We start from the raw sequence: 26,373 nt of genomic DNA on the forward strand, positions 1-26,373 counted from the left end.
TAATCTAGTACACTGTGCATTGCTAACACTACACATATTCTATAATAACACACCGCTTGTCACTGGGTATAACACTATATATATTATCTAGTACACTGTGCATTGCTAACACTATATATATTCTATAATAACACACCGCTTGTCACCGGGTATAACACTGTATATATTATCTTGTACACTGTGCAATGCTAACACTATATATATTCTATAATTACACACCGCTTGTCACCGGGTATAACACTGTATATATTATCTTGTACACTGTGCATTGCTAACACTATATATATTCTATAATAACACACCGCTTGTCACGGGGTATAACACTGTATATATTATCTAGTACACTGCGCACTGCTAACACTATAAATATTCTCTAATAACACACCGCTTGTCACCGGGTGTAACACTATATATATTATCCGGTACACTGTGCATTGCTAACACTATATATATTCTATAATAACACACCGCTTGTCACCGGGTATAACACTGTATATATTATCTTGTACACTGTGCATTGCTAACACTACATATCTTCTATAATAACACACCGCTTGTCACCGGGTATAACACTATATATATTATCTTGTACACTGTGCATTGCTAACACTATATATATTCTATAATAACACACCGCTTGTCACCGGGTATAACACTGTATATATTATCCAGTACACTGTGCATTGCTAACACTATATATATTCTATAATAACACACCGCTTGTCACCGGGTATAACACTATATATATTATCCGGTACACTGTGCATTGCTAACACTTTATATATTCTATAATAACACACCGCTTGTCACCGGGTATAACACTGTATATATTATATTGTACACTGTGCATTGCTAACACTACACATATTCTATAATAACACACCGCTTGTCACCGGGTATAACACTATATATATAATCTAGTACACTGTGCATTGCTAACACTACACATATTCTATAATAACACACCGCTTGTCACTGGGTATAACACTATATATATTATCTAGTACACGGTGCATTGCTAACACTGTATATATTCTATAATAACACACCGCTTGTCACCGGGTATAACACTATATATATTATCTAGTACACTGTGCATTGCTAACACTATATATATCCTATAATAACACACCGCTTGTCACCGGGGATAAGACTATATATATTATCTAGTACACTGTGCATTGCTAACACTGTATATATTCGATAATAACAGACCGCTTGTCACCGGGTAAACACTATATATATTATCTAGTACAAAGCGCATTGCTAACACTGTATATATTCTATAATAACACACCGCTTGTCACTGGGTATAACACTATATATATTATCTAGTACAATGTGCATTGCTAACACTATATATATTCTATGATAACACACCGGTTGTCACTGGGTATAACACTATATATATTATCTGGTACACTGTGCATTGCTAACACTGTATATATTCTATAATAACACACCGCTTTTCACTGGGTATAACACTATATATATTCTATAATAACACACCGCTTGTCACCAGGTATAACACTATATATATTATCTAGTACACTGTGCATTGCTAACACTGTATATATTCTATAATAACACACCGCTTGTCACTGGGTATAACACTGTATATGTTATCTAGTACACTGTGCATTGCTAACACTATATATATTCTATAATAACACACCGCTTGTCACCGGGTATAACACTATATATATTATCTCGTACACTGTGCATTGCTAACACTGTATATATTCTATAATAACACACCGCTTGTCACTGGGTATAACACTGTATATATTATCTAGTACACTGTGCATTGCTAACACTATATATATTCTATAATAACACACCGCTTGTCACCGGGTACAACACTGTATATATTATCCAGCACACTGTGCATTGCTAACACTGTATATATTCTATAATAACACACCGCTTGTCACCGGGTATAACACTATATATATTATCTAGTACACTGTGCATTGCTAACACTGTGTATATTCTATAATAACACACCGCTTGTCACCGGGTATAACACTATATATATTATCTCATACGGTGTGCATTGCTAACACTATATATATTCTATAATAACACACCGCTCGTCACTGGGTTTAACACAATATATATTATCTAGTACACTGTGCATTGCTAACACTATATATATATTCTATAATAACACACCGCTTGTCACCGCGTATAACACTATATATATTATCTAGTACACTGTGCATTGCTAACACTATATATATTCTATAATAAGACACCGCTTGACACTGGGTATAACACTGTATATATTAACTTGTACACTGTGCATTGCTAACACTATATATATTCTATAATAACACACCGCTTGTCACTGGGTATAACACTATATATATAATCTAGTACACTGTGCATTGCTAACACTATATATATTCTATAATAACACACCGCTTGTCACTGGATATAACACTATATATATTCTATAATAACACACCGCGTGTCACCGGGTATAACACTATATATATTATCTAGTACACTGTGCACTGCTAACACTGTATATATTCTATAATAACACACCGCTTGTCACCGGGTATAACACTGTATATACTATCTAGTACACTGTGCATTGCTAACACTATATATATTCTATAATAGCACACCGCTTGTCACCGGGTATAACACTGTATATATTATCCAGTACACTGTGCATTGCTAACACTATATTATTTCTATAATAATACTCGTCTTGTCACCGGGTATAACACTATATATATTATCTAGTACACTGTGCATTGCTAACTCTGTGTATATTCTATAATAACACACCGCTCGTCACCGGGTATAACACTATATATATTATCCAGTACACTGTGCATTGCTAACACTATATATATTCTATAATAACACACCGCTTGTCACCGGGTATAACACTGTATATATTATCTAGTACACTGTGCATTGCTAGCACTATATATATTCTATAATAACACACCGCTTGTCACCGGGTATAACACTGTATATATTATCTGGTACACTGTGCATTGCTAACACTATGTATATTCTATAAGAACACACCGCTTGTCACTGGGTATAACACTATATATATTATCTTGTACACTGTGCATTGCTAACACTACATATATTCTATAATAACACACCGCTCGTCACCGGGTATAACACTATATATATTATCTAGTACACTGTGCATTGCTAACACTATATATATTCTATAATAACACACCGCTTGTCACCGGGTATAACACTATATATATTATCCAGTACACTGTGCATTGCTAGCACTATATATATTCTATAATAACACACCGCTTGTCACCGGGTATAACACTGTATATATTATCTAGTACACTGTGCATTGCTAACACTATGTATATTCTAAAATAACACACCGCTTGTCACTGGGTATAACACTATATATATTATCCGGTACACTGTGCATTGCTAACACTATATATATTCTATAATAACACACCGCTTGTCACCGGGTATAACACTGTATGTATTATCTAGTACACTGTGCGTTGCTAACACTATATATATTCTATAATAACACACCGCTTGTCACTGGGTATAACACTATATATATTATCTAGTACACTGTGCATTGCTAACACTGTATATATTCTATAATAACACACCGCTTGTCACTGGGTACAACACTGTATATATTATCTCGTACACTGTGCATTGCTAACACGGTGTATATTATATAATAACACACCGCTTGTCACCGGGTATAACACTGTATATATTATCTAGTACACTGTGCATTGCTAGCACTATATATATTCTATAATAACACACCGCTTGTCACCGGGTATAACACTGTATATATTATCTGGTACACTGTGCATTGCTAACACTATGTATATTCTATAAGAACACACCGCTTGTCACTGGGTATAACACTATATATATTATCCAGTACACTGTGCATTGCTAAAACTATATATATTCTATAACAACACACCGCTTGTCACCGGGTATAACACTGTATATATTATCTTGTACACTGTGCATTGCTAACACTATATATATTCTATAATAACACACCGCTTGTCACCGGGTATAACACTGTATATATTATCCAGTACACTGTGAATTGCTAACACTATAAATATTCTCTAATAACACTCCGCTTGTCACCGGGTATAACACTATATATATTATCTAGTGCACTGTGCATTGCTAACACTATATATATTCTATAATAACACACCACTTGTCACCGGGTATAACACGATATATATTCTATAATAACACACCGCTTGTCACTGGGTACAACACTATATATATTATCTAGTGCACTGTGCATTGCTAACACTATATATATTCTATAAGAACACACCGCTTGTCACCAGGTATAACACCATATATATTATCTAGTACACTGTGCATTGCTAACACTGGATATATTCTATAATAACACACCGCTTGTCACCGGGTATAACACTATATATATTCTATAATAACACACCGTGTGTCACCGGGTATAACACTATATATATTATCTAGTACACTGTGCATTGCTAACACTATATATATTCTATAATAACACACCGCTTGTCACCGGGTATAACACTGTATATATTATCTCGTACACTGTGCATTGCTAACAAGGTGTATATTATATAATAACACACCGCTTGTCACCGGGTATAACACTATATATATTTTCTAGTACACTGTGCATTGCTAGCACTATATATATTCTATAATAACACTCCGCTTGTCACCGGGTATAACACTGTATATATTATCTAGTACACTGCGCATTGCTAACACTATGTATATTCTATAAGAACACACCGCTTGTCACCGGGTATAACACTATATATATTATCTAGAACAATGTGCATTGCTAACACTGTATATATTCTATAATAACACACCGCTTGTCACTGGGTATAACACTATATATATTCTATAATAACACACCGCGTGTCACCGGGTATAACACTGTATATATTATCTAGTACACTGTGCATTGCAAACTCTATATATATTCTATAATAACACACCGCTTGTCACCGGGTATAACACTATATATATTATCTAGTACACTGTGCATTGCTAACACTATATATATTCTATAATAACACACCGCTTGTCACCGGGTATAACACTATATATATTATCTAGTACACTGTGCATTGCTAACACTATATATATTCTATAATAACACACCGCTTGTCACCGGGTATAACACTATATATATTATCTAGTGCACTGTGCATTGCTAACACTGTATATATTCTATAATAACACACCGCTTGTCACTGGGTATAGCACTATATAAATTCTATAATAACACACCGCGTGTCACCGGGTATATCACTATATATATTATCTAGTACACTGTGCATTGCTAACTCCGTGTATATTCTATAATAACACACCGCTTGTCACCGGGTATATCACTATATATATTATCTAGTACACTGTGCATTGCTAACTCTGTGTATATTCTATAATAACACACCGCTCGTCACCGGGTATAACAGTATATATATTAACCAGTGCACTGTGCATTGCCAACACTATATATATTCTATAATAACACACCGCTTGTCACCGGGTATAACACTATATATATTATCCAGTACACTGTGCATTGCTAACACTATATATATTCTATAATAACACACCGTTTGTCACTGGGTATAACACTGTATGTATTATCTAGTACACTGTGCATTGCTAACACTATATATATTCTATAATAACACACCGCTTGTCACCGGGTATAACACTATATATATTATCCGGTACACTGTGCATTGCTAACACTATATATATTCTATAATAACACACCGCTTGTCACCGGGTATAACACTGTATATATTATCTTGTACACTGTGCATTGCTAACACTACATATATTCTATAATAACACACCGCTTGTCACCGGGTATAACACTATATATATTATCTTGTACACTGTGCATTGCTAACACTATATATATTCTATAATAACACACCGCTTGTCACCGGGTATAACACTGTATATATTATCCAGTACACTGTGCATTGCTAACACTATATATATTCTATAATAACACACCGCTTGTCACCGGCTATAACACTATATATATTATCCGGTACACTGTGCATTGCTAACACTTTATATATTCTATAATAACACACCGCTTGTCACCGGGTATAACACTGTATATATTATATTGTACACTGTGCATTGCTAACACTACACATATTCTATAATAACACACCGCTTGTCACCGGGTATAACACTATATATATAATCTAGTACACCGTGCATTGCTAACACTATATATATTCTATAATAACACACCGTGTGTCACCGGGTATAACACTATATATATTATCTAGTACACTGTGCATTGCTAACACTATATATATTCTGTAATAACACACCGCTTGTCACCGGGTATAACACTGTATATATTATCTCGTACACTGTGCATTGCTAACAAGGTGTATATTATATAATAACACACCGCTTGTCACCGGGTATAACACTATATATATTTTCTAGTACACTGTGCATTGCTAGCACTATATATATTCTATAATAACACTCCGCTTGTCACCGGGTATAACACTGTATATATTATCTAGTACACTGCGCATTGCTAACTCTATGTATATTCTATAAGAACACACCGCTTGTCACCGGGTATAACACTATATATATTATCTAGAACAATGTGCATTGCTAACACTGTATATATTCTATAATAACACACCGCTTGTCACTGGGTATAACACTATATATATTCTATAATAACACACCGCGTGTCACCGGGTATAACACTGTATATATTATCTAGTACACTGTGCATTGCAAACTCTATATATATTCTATAATAACACACCGCTTGTCACCGGGTATAACACTATATATATTATCTAGTACACTGTGCATTGCTAACACTATATATATTCTATAATAACACACCCCTTGTCACCGGGTGTAACACTGTATATATTATCTAGTACACTGTGCATTGCTATCACTGTATATATTCTATAATAACACACCGTTTGTCACCGGGTATAACACTATATATATTATCTAGAACAATGTGCATTGCTAACACTGTATATATTCTATAATAACACACCGCTTGTCACTGGGTATAGCACTATATATATTCTATAATAACACACCGCGTGTCACCGGGTATATCACTATATATATTATCTAGTACACTGTGCATTGCTAACTCTGTGTATATTCTATAATAACACACCGCTTGTCACCGGGTATATCACTATATATATTATCTAGTACACTGTGCATTGCTAACTCTGTGTATATTCTATAATAACACACCGCTCGTCACCGGGTATAACAGTATATATATTAACCAGTGCACTGTGCATTGCTAACACTATATATATTCTATAATAACACACCGCTTGTCACCGGGTATAACACTATATATATCATCCAGTACACTGTGCATTGCTAACACTATATATATTCTATAATAACACACCGTTTGTCACTGGGTATAACACTGTATGTATTATCTAGTACACTGTGCATTGCTAACACTATATATATTCTATAATAACACACCGCTTGTCACCGGGTATAACACTATATATATTATCTAGTACACTGTGCATTGCTAACACTGTATATATTCAATAATAACACACCTCTTGTCACCGGGTATAACACTGTATATATTATCTCGTACACTGTGCATTGCTAACACTATATATATTCTATAATAACACACCGCTTGTCACCGATTATAACACTATATATATTATCTAGTACACTGTGCATTGCTAACACTGTAGATATTCTATAATAACACACCGCTTGTCACCGGGTATAACACTATATATATTATCTCGTACACTGTGCATTGCTAACACTATATATATTCTATAATAACACACCGCTTGTCACGGGGTATAACACTGTATATATTATCTAGTACACTGTGCATTGCTAACACTATATATATTCTATAATAACACACCGCTTGTCACGGGGTATAACAGTATATATATTATCTAGTACACTGTGCATTGCTAACACTGTATATATTCTATAATAACACACCGCTTCTCACGGGGTATAACACTATATATATTATCCAGTGCACTGTGCATTGCTAGCACTATATATATTCTATAATAACACACCGCTTGTCACCGGGTATAACACTATATATATTATCTAGTACACTGTGCATTGCTAACACTATATATATTCTATAATAACACACCGCTTGTCACCGGGTATAACACTATATATATTATCTAGTACACTGTGCATTGCTAACACTATATATATTCTATAATAACACACCGCTTGTCACCGGGTATAACACTATATATATTATCTAGTGCACTGTGCATTGCTAACACTGTTTTTATTCTATAATAACACACCGCTTGTCACTTGTTATAGCACTATATATATTCTATAATAACACACCGCGTGTCACCGGGTATATCACTATATATATTATCTAGTACACTGTGCATTGCTAACTCTGTGTATATTCTATAATAACACACCGCTTGTCACCGGGTATATCACTATATATATTATCTAGTACACTGTGCATTGCTAACTCTGTGTATATTCTATAATAACACACCGCTCGTCACCGGGTATAACAGTATATATATTAACCAGTGCACTGTGCATTGCTAACACTATATATATTCTATAATAACACACCGCTTGTCACCGGGTATAACACTATATATATTATCCAGTACACTGTGCATTGCTAACACTATATATATTCTATAATAACACACCGTTTGTCACTGGGTATAACACTGTATGTATTATCTAGTACACTGTGCATTGCTAACACTATATATATTCTATAATAACACACCGCTTGTCACCGGGTATAACACTATATATATTATCCGGTACACTGTGCATTGCTAACACTATATATATTCTATAATAACACACCGCTTGTCACCGGGTATAACACTGTATATATTATCTTGTACACTGTGCATTGCTAACACTACATATATTCTATAATAACACACCGCTTGTCACCGGGTATAACACTATATATATTATCTTGTACACTGTGCATTGCTAACACTATATATATTCTATAATAACACACCGCTTGTCACCGGGTATAACACAGTATACATTATCCAGTACACTGTGCATTGCTAACACTGTATATATTCTATAATAACACACCGCTTGTCACCGGGTATAACACTATATATATTATCCGGTACACTGTGCATTGCTAACACTTTATATATTCTATAATAACACACCGCTTGTCACCGGGTATAACACTGTATATATTATATTGTACACTGTGCATTGCTAACACTACACATATTCTATAATAACACACCGCTTGTCACCGGGTATAACACTATATATATAATCTAGTACACTGTGCATTGCTAACACTACACATATTCTATAATAACACACCGCTTGTCACTGGGTATAACACTATATATATTATCTAGTACACTGTGCATTGCTAACACTGTATATATTCTATAATAAAACACCGCTTGTCACCGGGTATAACACTATATATATTATCTAGTACACTGTGCATTGCTAACACTATATATATCCTATAATAACACACCGCTTGTCACCGGGGATAAGACTATATATATTATCTAGTACACTGTGCATTGCTAACACTGTATATATTCGATAATAACAGACCGCTTGTCACCGGGTAAACACTATATATATTATCTAGTACAAAGCGCATTGCTAACACTGTATATATTCTATAATAACACACCGCTTGTCACTGGGTATAACACTATATATATTATCTAGTACAATGTGCATTGCTAACACTATATATATTCTATGATAACACACCTGTTGTCACTGGGTATAACACTATATATATTATCTGGTACACTGTGCATTGCTAACACTGTATATATTCTATAATAACACACCGCTTTTCACTGGGTATAACACTATATATATTCTATAATAACACACCGCTTGTCACCAGGTATAACACTATATATATTATCTAGTACACTGTGCATTGCTAACACTGTATATATTCTATAATAACACACCGCTTGTCACTGGGTATAACACTGTATATGTTATCTAGTACACTGTGCATTGCTAACACTATATATATTCTATAATAACACACCGCTTGTCACCGGGTATAACACTATATATATTATCTCGTACACTGTGCATTGCTAACACTGTATATATTCTATAATAACACACCGCTTGTCACTGGGTATAACACTGTATATATTATCTAGTACACTGTGCATTGCTAACACTATATATATTCTATAATAACACACCGCTTGTCACCGGGTACAACACTGTATATATTATCCAGCACACTGTGCATTGCTAACACTGTATATATTCTATAATAACACGCCGCTTGTCACCGGGTATAACACTATATATATTATCTAGTACACTGTGCATTGCTAACACTGTGTATATTCTATAATAACACACCGCTTGTCACCGGGTATAACACTTTCTATATTATCTAGTACGGTGTGCATTGCTAACACTATATATATTCTATAATAACACACCGCTCGTCACTGGGTTTAACACGATATATATTATCTAGTACACTGTGCATTGCTAACACTATATATATATTCTATAATAACACACCGCTTGTCACCGCGTATAACACTATATATATTATCTAGTACACTGTGCATTGCTAACACTATATATATTCTATAATAAGACACCGCTTGACACTGGGTATAACACTGTATATATTAACTTGTACACTGTGCATTGCTAACACTATATATATTCTATAATAACACACCGCTTGTCACTGGGTATAACACTATATATATTATCTAGTACACTGTGCATTGCTAACACTATATATATTCTATAATAACACACCGCTTGTCACTGGATATAACACTATATATATTCTATAATAACACACCGCGTGTCACCGGGTATAACACTATATATATTATCTAGTACACTGTGCACTGCTAACACTGTATATATTCTATAATAACACACCGCTTGTCACCGGGTATAACACTGTATATACTATCTAGTACACTGTGCATTGCTAACACTATATATATTCTATAATAGCACACCGCTTGTCACCGGGTATAACACTGTATATATTATCCAGTACACTGTGCATTGCTAACACTATATTATTTCTATAATAATACACCGCTTGTCACCGGGTATAACACTATATATATTATCTAGTACACTGTGCATTGCTAACTCTGTGTATATTCTATAATAACACACCGCTCGTCACCGGGTATAACACTATATATATTATCCAGTACACTGTGCATTGCTAACACTATATATATTCTGTAATAACACACCGTTTGTCACTGGGTATAACACTGCATGTATTATCTAGTACACTGTGCGTTGCTAACACTATATATATTCTATAATAACACACCGCTTGTCACTGGGTATAACACTATATATATTATCTAGTACACTGTGCATTGCTAACACTGTATATATTCTATAATAACACACCGCTTGTCACTGGGTACAACACTGTATATATTATCTCGTACACTGTGCATTGCTAACACGGTGTATATTATATAATAACACACCGCTTGTCACCGGGTATAACACTGTATATATTATCTAGTACACTGTGCATTTCTAGCACTATATATATTCTATAATAACACACCGCTTGTCACCGGGTATAACACTGTATATATTATCTGGTACACTGTGCATTGCTAACACTATGTATATTCTATAAGAACACACCGCTTGTCACTGGGTATAACACTATATATATTATCCAGTCCACTGTGCATTGCTAAAACTATATATATTCTATAACAACACACCGCTTGTCACCGGGTATAACACTGTATATATTATCTTGTACACTGTGCATTGCTAACACTATATATATTCTATAATAACACACCGCTTGTCACCGGGTATAACACTGTATATATTATCCAGTACACTGTGAATTGCTAACACTATAAATATTCTCTAATAACACTCCGCTTGTCACCGGGTATAACACTATATATATTATCTAGTGCACTGTGCATTGCTAACACTATATATATTCTATAATAACACACCACTTGTCACCGGGTATAACACGATATATATTCTATAATAACACACCGCTTGTCACCGGGTATAACACTATATATATTATCTAGTGCACTGTGCATTGCTAACACTATATATATTCTATAATAACACACCACTTGTCACCGGGTATAACACGATATATATTCTATAATAACACACCGCTTGTCACCGGGTATAACACTATATATATTATCTAGTGCACTGTGCATTGCTAACACTATATATATTCTATAAGAACACACCGCTTGTCACCAGGTATAACACCATATATATTATCTAGTACACTGTGCATTGCTAACACTGTATATATTCTATAATAACACACCGCTTGTCACCGGGTATAACACTATATATATTCTATAATAACACACCGTGTGTCACCGGGTATAACACTATATATATTATCTAGTACACTGTGCATTGCTAACACTATATATATTCTATAATAACACACCGCCTGTCACCGGGTATAACACTGTATATATTATCTCGTACACTGTGCATTGCTAACAAGGTGTATATTATATAATAACACACCGCTTGTCACCGGGTATAACACTATATATATTTTCTAGTACACTGTGCATTGCTAGCACTATATATATTCTATAATAACACTCCGCTTGTCACCGGGTATAACACTGTATATATTATCTAGTACACTGCGCATTGCTAACACTATGTATATTCTATAAGAACACACCGCTTGTCACCGGGTATAACACTATATATATTATCTAGAACAATGTGCATTGCTAACACTGTATATATTCTATAATAACACACCGCTTGTCACTGGGTATAACACTATATATATTCTATAATAACACACCGCGTGTCACCGGGTATAACACTGTATATATTATCTAGTACACTGTGCATTGCAAACTCTATATATATTCTATAATAACACACCGCTTGTCACCGGGTATAACACTATATATATTATCTAGTACACTGTGCATTGCTAACACTATATATATTCTATAATAACACACCGCTTGTCACCGGGTATAACACTGTATATATTATCTAGTACACTGTGCATTGCTAACACTGTATATATTCTATAATAACACACCGCTTGTCACTGGGTATAACACTGTATATATTCTATAATAACACACCGCTTGTCACCGGGTATAACACTATATATATTATCTAGAACAATGTGCATTGCTAACACTGTATATATTCTATAATAACACACCGCTTGTCACTGGGTATAGCACTATATATATTCTATAATAACACACCGCGTGTCACCGGGTATATCACTATATATATTATCTAGTACACTGTGCATTCCTAACTCTGTGTATATTCTATAATAACACACCGCTTGTCACCGGGTATATCACTATATATATTATCTAGTACACTGTGCATTGCTAACTCTGTGTATATTCTATAATAACACACCGCTCGTCACCGGGTATAACAGTATATATATTAACCAGTGCACTGTGCATTGCTAACACTATATATATTCTATAATAACACACCGCTTGTCACCGGGTATAACACTATATATATTATCCAGTACACTGTGCATTGCTAACACTATATATATTCTATAATAACACACCGTTTGTCACTGGGTATAACACTGTATGTATTATCTAGTACACTGTGCATTGCTAACACTATATATATTCTATAATAACACACCGCTTGTCACCGGGTATAACACTATATATATTATCTAGTACACTGTGCATTGCTAACACTGTATATATTCAATAATAACACACCGCTTGTCACCGGGTATAACACTGTATATATTATCTCGTACACTGTGCATTGCTAACACTATATATATTCTATAATAACACACCGCTTGTCACCGGGTATAACACTATATATATTATCTAGTACACTGTGCATTGCTAACACTATATATATTCTATAATAACAGATCGCTTGTCACCGGGTATAACACTATATATATTATCGAGTACACTGTGCATTGCTAACACTATATATATTCTATAATAACACACCGCTTGTCACCGGGTATAACACTATGTATATTATCTAGTACACTGTGCATTGCTAACACTATATATATTCTATAATAACACACCTCTTGTCACCGGGTATAACACTGTATATATTATCCAGTGCACTGTGCATTGCTAACACTATATATATTCTATAATAACACACCGCTTCTCACCGATTATAACACTATATATATTATCTAGTACACTGTGCATTGCTAACACTGTAGATATTCTATAATAACACACCGCTTGTCACCGGGTATAACACTATATATATTATCTAGTACACTGTGCATTGCTAACACTATATATATTCTATAATAACACACCGCTTGTCACGGGGTATAACACTGTATATATTATCTAGTACACTGTGCATTGCTAACACTATATATATTCTATAATAACACACCGCTTGTCACGGGGTATAACACTATATATTTTATCTAGTACACTGTGCATTGCTAACACTGTATATATTCTATAATAACACACCGCTTGTCACGGGGTATAACACTATATATATTATCCAGTGCACTGTGCATTGCTAGCACTATATATATTCTATAATAACACACCGCTTGTCACCGGGTATAACACTATATATATTATCTAGTACACTGTGCATTGCTAACACTATATATATTCTATAATAACACACCGCTTGTCACCGGGTATAACACTATATATATTATCTAGTACACTGTGCATTGCTAACACTATATATATTCTATAATAACACACCGCTTGTCACCGGGTATAACACTATATATATTATCTAGTGCACAGTGCATTGCTAACACTGTATATATTCTATAATAACACACCGCTTGTCACTGGGTATAGCACTATATATATTCTATAATAACACACCGCGTGTCACCGGGTATATCACTATATATATTATCTAGTACACTGTGCATTGCTAACTCTGTGTATATTCTATAATAACACAGCGCTTGTCACCGGGTATATCACTATATATATTATCTAGTACACTGTGCATTGCTAACTCTGTGTATATTCTATAATAACACACCGCTCGTCACCGGGTATAACAGTATATATATTAACCAGTGCACTGTGCATTGCTAACACTATATATATTCTATAATAACACACCGCTTGTCACCGGGTATAACACTATATATATTATCCAGTACACTGTGCATTGCTAACACTATATATATTCTATAATAAAACACCGTTTGTCACTGGGTATAACACTGTATGTATTATCTAGTACACTGTGCATTGCTAACACTATATATATTCTATAATAACACACCGCTTGTCACCGGGTATAACACTATATATATTATCTAGTACACTGTGCATTGCTAACACTGTATATATTCAATAATAACACACCGCTTGTCACTGGGTATAACACTGTATATATTATCTCGTACACTGTGCATTGCTAACACTATATATATTCTATAATAACACACCGCTTGTCACCGGGTATAACACTATATATATTATCTAGTACACTGTGCATTGCTAACACTATATATATTCTATAATAACAGACCGCTTGTCACCGGGTATAACACTATATATATTATCTAGTACACTGTGCCTTGCTAACACTATATATATTCTATAATAACACTTCGCTTGTCACCGGGTATAACACTATATATATTATCTAGTAGACTGTGCATTGCTAACACTATATATATTCTATAATAACACACCGCTTGTCACCGGGTATAACACTGTATATATTATCCAGTGCACTGTGCATTGCTAACACTATATATATTCTATAATAACACACCGCTTGTCACCGATTATAACACTATATATATTATCTAGTACACTGTGCATTGCTAACACTGTAGATATTCTATAATAACACACCGCTTGTCACCGGGTATAACACTATATATATTATCTAGTACACTGTGCATTGCTAACACTATATATATTCTATAATAACACACCGCTTGTCATGGGGTATAACACTGTATATATTATCTAGTACACTGTGCATTGCTAACACTATATATATTCTATAATAACACACCGCTTGTCACGGGGTATAACACTATATATATTATCTAGTACACTGTGCATTGCTAACACTGTATATATTCTATAATAACACACCGCTTGTCACGGGGTATAACACTATATATATTATCCAGTGCACTGTGCATTGCTAGCACTATATATATTCTATAATAACACACCGCTTGTCACCGGGTATAACACTATATATATTATCTAGTACACTGTGCATTGCTAACACTATATATATTCTATAATAACACACCGCTTGTCACCGGGTATAACACTATATATATTATCTAGTACACTGTGCATTGCTAACACTATATATATTCTATAATAACACACCGCTTGTCACCGGGTATAACACTATATATATTATCTAGTGCACTGTGCATTGCTAACACTATATATATTCTATAATAACAGACCGCTTGTCACCGGGTATAACACTATATATATTATCTAGTACACTGTGCATTGCTAACACTATATATATTCTATAATAACACACCGCTTGTCACCGGGTATAACACTATGTATATTATCTAGTACACTGTGCATTGCTAACACTATATATATTCTATAATAACACACCGCTTGTCACCGGGTATAACACTGTATATATTATCTAGTACACTGTGCATTGCTAACACTGTATATATTCTATAATAACACACCGCTTGTCACCGGGTATAACACTATATATATTATCTAGTACACTGTGCATTGCTAACACTATATATATTCTATAATAACACACCGCTTGTCACCGGGTATAACACTGTATATATTATCTAGTACACTGTGCATTGCTAACACTATATATATTCTATAATAACACACCGCTTGTCACCGGGTATAACACTGTATATATTATCTAGTACACTGTGCATCGCTAACACTGTATATATTCTATAATAACACACCGCTCGTCACCGGGTATAACACTGTATATATTATCTAGTACACTGTGCATCGCTAACACTGTATATATTCTATAATAACACACCGCTTGTCACCGGGTGTAACACTGTATATATTATCTAGTACACTGTGCATTGCTAACACTATATATATTCTATAATAACACACCGCTTGTCACGGGGTATAACACTATATATATTATCCAGTACACTGTGCATTGCTAACACTATATATATTCTATAATAACAGACCGTGCATTATTTGCGATAATACTCTATATATTATATTAACCATGCTGCCAGTAATCTTGATAACACACTGCCTGTTTGTCTCTTTGCCGATTCTGGGATCTTGCTGTGTGCGGTTTCACAACCACCTTTTCTACATGACATTATTCACCACACTCCAACAGCAGCTGATTGGCTGTGAAAGATTTTGGGAATATGCTGAGATTGGGAAAGGTACTGGAGAGATGAAATGGTGACATTGAGAACCGCCTGCCACTCACCCCACGAAATACAGAATGATGAGCAGCTGCATCACCCGGTTCAGAATTCCCACCGTCCAGCTTTTGACAACCACCGATTTCGGCGTTTCGTAGGTGAAGAAGTCCTGCACAAAGCCCATTATCTCCTTCCTTTGCTTTTTCCCTCAGAGCAGCTAAAAATATTGAGGCGGATGAAGAGAGACAGAACAGATAGAGATAGAGAGAGAGAGAGATGGAAATGTTCACTCTGACATGTGTAGTCAGGACTGGGTTGGAGTTGCGAATGTGTTGGAGAGGTCGTGCTCTAATTCAATTTAGTCACAAATGGACTGTGCAATTTAACAGCTGTCTCTGCGGACACTGCTATCTATAATTAAATAGCTTGAAAGCCTGCTCTGAACCCCTTCGATTTGTGTCCGAGCTGTGGGAATTATCCCAGGCTTTATCTACTTCCTGGAATTGTGACTCTGTGAGATTAGGTGGTTGTCAGGTTGGAGACATCTGTGCTGGAATCTGGAGACCTCCACGCACACTTGCGGGAATACCAGGGCAGAATTGCGACTCCCAGTGGATGGACAGGCTCCGATTCACAGCCAAGGCACCCGCAGGCACAATCTCTGTCTCTGTCTCTGTCTCTCTCTCTCTCTCTCTGTCTCTCACACTCAATCGACCAGCTATCATGTAGCTGTTGCACTCACTCTGTGATACCACAACAACTTCCAAACATACACAGCGCAGAAACAGGCCATTCGGTCCATCCGCTCCGTGCTGGTGTTCCTGCTCTGCACGAGCCTCCTCCCAACCCCCTCTCCATCTCTCCCCCACCCCCCCATCACCATATCCTTCCATTCCTTTCTCCCTCCTGTGTTTATCCAGCTTCCCCCTTAAATACATCGACGCTGTTCATCTCAACCACTCCCTGTGGTAGTGAGTTCCACATCCTCCCCACTCTCTGGGGAAAGAGGTTTCTCCTCAATTCCCCATTGGATTTATTAGTGACTGTCTTATATTGATGGGCCCCTAGTTCTGGACTGGCCCACAAATGGAAATATCATCTCTCCGTCGGCCCTATCAAAACACAGTGGCACAGTGCTCCGATTGTGGTCTAACCGAGGGATATGGAGACTGGAACTGTGCACAGTGCTCCGAGTGTGGTCTAACCGAGGGATATGGAGACTGGAACTGTGCACAGTGCTCCGAGTGTGGTCTAACCGAGGGATATGGAGACTGGAACTGTGCACAGTGCTCCGAGTGTGGTCTAACAGAGGGATATGGAGACTGGAACTGTACACAGTGCTCCGAGTGTGGTCTAATCGAGCGATACGGAGACTGGAACTGTACACAGTGCTCCGAGTGTGGTCTAACCGAGGGATATGGAGACTGGAACTGTGCACAGTGCTCCGAGTGTGGTCTAACAGAGGGATATGGAGACTGGAACTGTGCACATTGCTCCGAGTGTGGTCTAACAGAGGGATATGGAGACTGGAACTGTGCACAGTGCTCCAAGTGTGGTCTAACCGAGGGATATGGAGACTGGAACTGTGCACAGTGCTCCAAGTGTGGTCTAACGGAGGGATATGGAGACTGGAACTGTGCACAGTGCTCCGAGTGTGGTCTAACCGAGGGATATGGAGACCGGAACTGTGCACAGTGCTCCGAGTGTGGTCGAACTGAGGGATATGGAGACCGGAACTGTGCACAGTGCTCCGAGTGTGGTCTAACTGAGGGATATGGAGACTGGAACTGTGCACAGTGCTCCGAGTGTGGTCTAACAGAGGGATATGGAGACCGGAACTGTGCACAGTGCTCCGAGTGTGGTCTAACCGAGGGATATGGAGACCGGAACTGTGCACAGTGCTCCGAGTGTGGTCGAACTGAGGGATATGGAGACTGGAACTGTGCACAGTGCTCCGAGTGTGGTCTAACTGAGGGATATGGAGACTGAAACTGTGCACAGTGCTCCGAGTGTGGTCTAACTGAGGGAGATGGAGACCGGAACTGTGCACAGTGCTCCGAGTGTGGTCTAACTGAGGGATATGGAGACTGGAACAGTACAGAGTGCTCCGAGTGTGGTCTAACTGAGGGATATGGAGACTGGAACAGTACAGAGTGCTCCGAGTGTGGTCTAACCGAGGTTCTATACAAGTTGAACATGACTGCTCTGCTTTTCTATCCCTATAGAAATTAACCCCAGTGTTTGGTTTGCTTTCTTTAAATGCTCTAATTAACGTACGGCATTACGTTCAGTGATGTAACCCCAGATCCTACTGCTCCTCAATCCAATTTAAACTCCGTTTATCCAAGCAAATTGCATCCTGATTATTTGTTTTAACAAAATACAAGCTCTCACACTACCCCATCTTCACATTCATATGCTAATTACCCACTCATTCTGTCACTTTAACATTGTATTCCTGTAGGTTATGAACTCTCTCCCAAGTTTGATGCCATCTGCGAATTTTGAAATTGTTTCTTGGTTCCAGAATGAAAACCACTTCTGTGAATGGTGAACGAGGGGGTAACCCGCAATAGTCCGAGTGGAAAAGCACACTGCACCCTCCACCCGAGTATCCAGGAATGGCTGTTTACTGTTTACTCGGTCTCTATTCTGCAGACTACAAAGGCTGGGGCATGAAGTGTGAAGTTACATTGCAGTAACTGACAGAGGGCCTTCAGAAAATCCAAATATCTTGCATCAGACAGCACCATATTATTAGAAGGCTGATTTCCCCCTCTCTCTCTAACCCAGGGGTCACTGGACAGTGATCAGGAGCAGGAACCCTGGCTGATTTCCCGCTCTCTCTCTAACCCAGGAGTCACTGGACAGTGATCAGGAACAGGAACCCTGGCTGATTTCCTCTCTCTCTCTAACCCAGGGGTCACTGGACAGTGATCAGGAGCAGGAACCCTGGCTGATTTCCCTCTCTCTCTAACCCAGGGATCACTGGACAGTGATCAGGAACAGGAACCCTGGCTGATTTCCCTCTCTCTAACCCAGGGGTCACTGGACAGTGATCAGGAGCAGGAACTCTGGCTGATTTCCCCTCTCTCTCTAACCCAGGAGTCACTGGACAGTGATCAGGAGCAGGAACCCTGGCTGATTTCCCTCTCTCTCTAACCCAGGGGTCACTGGACAGTGATCAGGAGCAGGAACCCTGGCTGATTTCCTCTCTCTCTCTAACCCAGGGGTCACTGGACAGTGATCAGGAGCAGGAACCCTGGCTGATTTCCCCCCTCTCTCTCTCTAACCCAGGGGTCACTGGACAGTGATCAGGAACAGGAACCCTGGCTGATTTCCTCTCTCTCTCTAACCCAGGGGTCACTGGACAGTGATCAGGAACAGGAACCCTGGCTGATTTCCCTCTCTCTCTAACCCAGGGGTCACTGGACAGTGATCAGGAGCAGGAACCCTGGCTGATTTCCCCCCTCTCTCTCTCTAACCCAGGGGTCACTGGACAGTGATCAGGAACAGGAACCCTGGCTGATTTCCCTCTCTCTCTAACCCAGGGGTCACTGGACAGTGATCAGGAGCAGGAACCCTGGCTGATTTCCCTCTCTCTCTAACCCAGGGATCACTGGACAGTGATCAGGAACAGGAACCCTGGCTGATTTCCTCTCTCTCTCTAACCCAGGGGTCACTGGACAGTGATCAGGAACAGGAACCCTGGCTGATTTCCCTCTCTCTCTAACCCAGGGGTCACTGGACAGTGATCAGGAGCAGGAACCCTGGCTGATTTCCCCCCTCTCTCTCTCTAACCCAGGGGTCACTGGACAGTGATCAGGAACAGGAACCCTGGCTGATTTCCCTCTCTCTCTAACCCAGGGGTCACTGGACAGTGATCAGGAGCAGGAACCCTGGCTGATTTCCCCCTCTCTCTAACCCAGGGGTCACTGGACAGTGATCAGGAACAGGAACCCTGGCTGATTTCCCCCTCTCTCTAACCCAGGGGTCACTGGACAGTGATCAGGAGCAGGAACCCTGGCTGATTTCCCTCTCTCTCTAACCCAGGGGTCACTGGACAGTGATCAGGAACAGGAACCCTGGCTGATTTCCCTCTCTCTCTAACCCAGGGGTCACTGGACAGTGATCAGGAGCAGGAACCCTGGCTGATTTCCCCCCTCTCTCTCTCTAACCCAGGGGTCACTGGACAGTGATCAGGAACAGGAACCCTGGCTGATTTCCCTCTCTCTCTAACCCAGGGGTCACTGGACAGTGATCAGGAACAGGAACCCTGGCTGATTTCCCTCTCTCTCTAACCCAGGGGTCACTGGACAGTGATCAGGAACAGGAACCCTGGCTGATTTCCCGCTCTCACTAAACCAGGAGTCACTGGACAGTGATCAGGTGCAGGAACCCTGGCTGATTTCCCCTCTCTCTCTAACCCAGGGGTCACTGGACAGTGATCAGGAACAGGAACCCTGGCTGATTTCCCCTCTCTCTCTAACCCAGGAGTCACTGGACAGTGATCAGGAGCAGGAACCCTGGCTGATTTCCCGCTCTCTCTCTCACCCAGGAGTCACTGGACAGTGATCAGGAGCAGGAACCCTGGCTGATTTCCCCTCTCTCTCTAACCCAGGGGTCACTGGACAGTGATCAGGAGCAGGAACCCTGGCTGATTTCCCTCTCTCTCTAACCCAGGGATCACTGGACAGTGATCAGGAGCAGGAACCTTGGCTGATTTCCCTCTCTCTCTCCAACCCAGTTTTCACTGATGCTCCCGATATCCAGCAAACAGACTGTTAACAGAAAGAGTAAATTTGTGCAGGAATGAACATTTTGACCAAGATTTCTTTGGGGAGTGGAATCCATTACTGCTGATAAAGTGATGGAAATAGGATTGTCTTTGTACTGAAGTGGTTCGACTGAGTACTTTGTGGGCAGGAGGAGTCATTAACTATGGTGAGAGGGTATGACAGGGAGCGGAAAGATCTCACTGATGTCTCGTGTTATCCACCAAATACAATTGGAACTGCTGAAGACCCAAACACTAATGGCCGCTCAATTAAATCAGCCTGTTCAGCTGGGAGATATTCGCTAAGCTAACCACTTATCCTGGATAGATTATTGATTCCAGGTTATGGGAACAAATTGGGTTAGTGCACAGTCCGGGGACAGTGCCGATTGCAGATGGGGTGACTCACTATTAAAGGAGTGTTCCTTCACACCCAGGCTCACACACACTGAAATCACTATTAAAGGAGTGTTCCTTCACACCGGGGCTCACACACACACTGAAATCCTTATTAAAGGAGAGTTCCTTCACACCCGGGCTCACACACACACTGAAATCACTATTAAAGGAGTGTTCCTTCACACCCGGGCTCTCACACACACTGAAATCACTATTAAAGGAGAGTTCCTTCACACCCGGGCTCACACACACACTGAAATCACTATTAAAGGAGTGTTCCTTCACACCCGGGCTCACACACACACTGAAATCACTATTAAAGGAGTGTTCCTTCACACCCAGGCTCACACACACTGAAATCACTATTAAAGGAGTGTTCCTTCACACCGGGGCTCACACACACACTGAAATCCTTATTAAAGGAGAGTTCCTTCACACCCGGGCTCACACACACACTGAAATCACTATTAAAGGAGTGTTCCTTCACACCCGGGCTCTCACACACACTGAAATCACTATTAAAGGAGAGTTCCTTCACACCCGGGCTCACACACACACTGAAATCACTATTAAAGGAGTGTTCCTTCACACCCGGGCTCTCTCACACACTGAAATCACTATTAAAGGAGTGTTCCTTCACACCCGGCTCTCTCACACACTGAAATCACTATTAAAGGAGTGTTCCTTCACACCCGGGCTCACACACACACTGAAATCACTATTAAAGGAGTGTTCCTTCACACCCGGGCTCTCACACACACTGAAATCACTATTAAAGGAGTGTTCCTTCACACCCGGGCTCTCTCACACTGAAATCACTATTAAAGGAGTGTTCCTTCACACCCGGGCTCACACACACTGAAATCACTATTAAAGGAGTGTTCCTTCACACCCGGGCTCTCACACACACTGAAATCACTATTAAAGGAGTGTTCCTTCACACCGGGGCTCACACACAGTGAAATCACTATTGAAGGAGAGTTCCTTCACACCCGGGATCACACACACACTGAAATCATTATTTAAGGAGTGTTCCTTCACACCCGGGCTCTCACACACTGAAATCACTATTAAAGGAGTGTTCCTTCACACCCGGGCTCTCACACACACTGAAAACACTATTAAAGGAGTGTTCCTTCACTCCCGGGCTCACACACACACTGAAATCACAATGAAAGGAGTGTTCCTTCACTCCCGGGCTCACACACACGCTGAAATCACTATTAAAGGAGTGTTCCTTCACTCCCGGGCTCACACACTGTGAAATCATTATTAAAGGAGTGTTCCTTCACACCCGGGCTCTCGCACACACTGTAGTCACTATTAAAGGAGAGTTCCTTCACACCTGGGGTCACACACACACTGAAATCACTATTAAAGGAGTGTTCCTTCACACCCGGGCTCACACACACACTGAAATCACTATTAAAGGAGTGTTCCTTCACACCCAGGCTCACACACACTGAAATCACTATTAAAGGAGTGTTCCTTCACACCCGGGCTCTCACACACACTGAAAACACGATTGAAGGAGTGTTCCTTCACTCCCGGGCTCACACACACGCTGAAATCACAATGAAAGGAGTGTTCCTTCACTCCCAGGCTCACACACACTGAAATCACTATTAAAGGAGTGTTCCTTCACACCTGGCGTCACACATACTGAAATCACTATTAAAGGAGTGTTCCTTCACTCCCGGGCTCACACACACGCTGAAATCACTATTAAAGGAGTGTTCCTTCACACCTGGCGTCACACATACTGAAATCACTATTAAAGGAGTGTTCCTTCACTCCCGGGCTCACACACACGCTGAAATCACTATTAAAGGAGTGTTCCTTCACTCCCGGGCTCACACACACGCTGAAATCACTATTAAACGAGTGTTCCTTCACTCCCGGGCTCACACACACGCTGAAATCACTATCAAAGGAGTGTTCCTTCACTCCCGGGCTCACACACACGCTGAAATCACTATTAAAGGAGTGTTCCTTCACACCTGGCGTCACACACACTGAAATCACTATTAAAGGAGTGTTCCTTCACACCCGGGCTCTCACACACACACTGAAATCACTATTTAAGGAGTGTTCCTTCACACCCGGGCTCTCGCACACACTGTAATCACTATTAAAGGAGTGTTCCTTCACAACCGGGCTCTCACACACACTGAAATCACTGTTAAAGGAGTGTTCCTTCACTCCCGGGCTCACACACTGTGAAATCACTATTAAAGGAGTGTTCCTTCACACCCGGGCTCTCGCACACACTGTAGTCACTATTAAAGGAGAGTTCCTTCACACCTGGGGTCACACACACACTGAAATCACTATTAAAGGAGTGTTCCTTCACACCCGGGCTCTCTCACACACTGAAATCACTATTAAAGGAGTGTTCCTTTGCACCCGGGCTCACACACTGTGAAATCACTATTAAAGGAGTGTTCCTTCACACCCGGGCTCACACACACTGAAATCACTATTGAAGGAGTGTTCCTTCACAACCGGGCTCTCACACACACTGAAATCACTGTTAAAGGAGTGTTCCTTCACTCCCGGGCTCACACACTGTGAAATCACTATTAAAGGAGTGTTCCTTCACACCCGGCCTCTCGCACACACTGTAGTCACTATTAAAGGAGAGTTCCTTCACACCTGGGGTCACACACACACTGAAATCACTATTAAAGGAGTGTTCCTTCACTCCCGGGCTCTCTCACACACTGAAATCACTATTAAAGGAGTGTTCCTTCACACCCGGGCTCACACACACTGAAATCACTATTAAAGGAGTGTTCCTTCACTCCGGGGCTCACACACACTGAAATCACTATTAAAGGAGTGTTCCTTTGCACCCGGGCTCACACACACTGAAATCACTATTAAAGGAGTGTTCCTTCACACCCGGGCTCTCTCACACACTGAAATCACTATTAAAGGAGTGTTCCATTGCACCCGGGCTCACACACACTGAAATCACTATTAAAGGAGTGTTCCTTCACACCCGGGCTCTCTCACACACTGAAATCACTATTAAAGGAGTGTTCCTTCACACCCGGGGTCACACACACTGAAATCACTATTAAAGGAGTGTTCCTTCACTCCGGGGCTCACACACAGTGAAATCACTATTGAAGGAGTGTTCCTTCACACCCGGGATCACACACACACTGAAATAATTATTTAAGGAGTGTTCCTTCACACCCGGGCTCTCACACACACTGAAATCACTATTGAAGGAGTATTCCTTCACACCCGGGCTCCGACACACACTGAAATTACTATTAAAGGAGTGTTCCTTCACACCCGGACTCACACACACACTGAAATCACTATTAAAGGAGTGTTCCTTCACACCCGGGCTCTCACACACACTGAAATCACTATTAAAGGAGTGTTCCTTCACACCTGGGCTCACACACACTGAAATCACTATTAAAGGAGTGTTCCTTCACACCCGGGCTCTCACACACACTGAAATCAGTATTAAAGGAGTGTTCCTTCACACCCAGGCTCACACACAGTGAAATCACGATTAAAGGAGTGTTCCTTCACACCCGGGCTCTCACACACACACTGAAATCAATATTAAAGGAGTGTTCCTTCACACCCAGGCTCTCACACATACTGAAACCACTATTAAAGGAGTATTCCTTCACACCGGTCTCACACACACACTGAAATCACG

At 39.4% G+C, this 26,373-nt stretch overlaps 1 protein-coding gene across 1 annotated transcript in view; it reads right to left on the reverse strand.

The window, feature by feature from the left end:
* Positions 1-17,693, reverse strand: part of p2rx3b (purinergic receptor P2X, ligand-gated ion channel, 3b) — a 108,054-nt gene extending 90,361 nt beyond the window's left edge. The window contains 1 exon segment of the mRNA XM_068008755.1: positions 17,575-17,693. Coding sequence (XP_067864856.1) covers positions 17,575-17,693 — 119 coding nt within the window.
* Between the last annotated feature and the right edge of the window lie 8,680 nt (positions 17,694-26,373).

This window comes from Heterodontus francisci, chromosome 28 (genome assembly GCF_036365525.1).
Source record: "Heterodontus francisci isolate sHetFra1 chromosome 28, sHetFra1.hap1, whole genome shotgun sequence".
NCBI lineage: Eukaryota > Metazoa > Chordata > Chondrichthyes > Heterodontiformes > Heterodontidae > Heterodontus > Heterodontus francisci.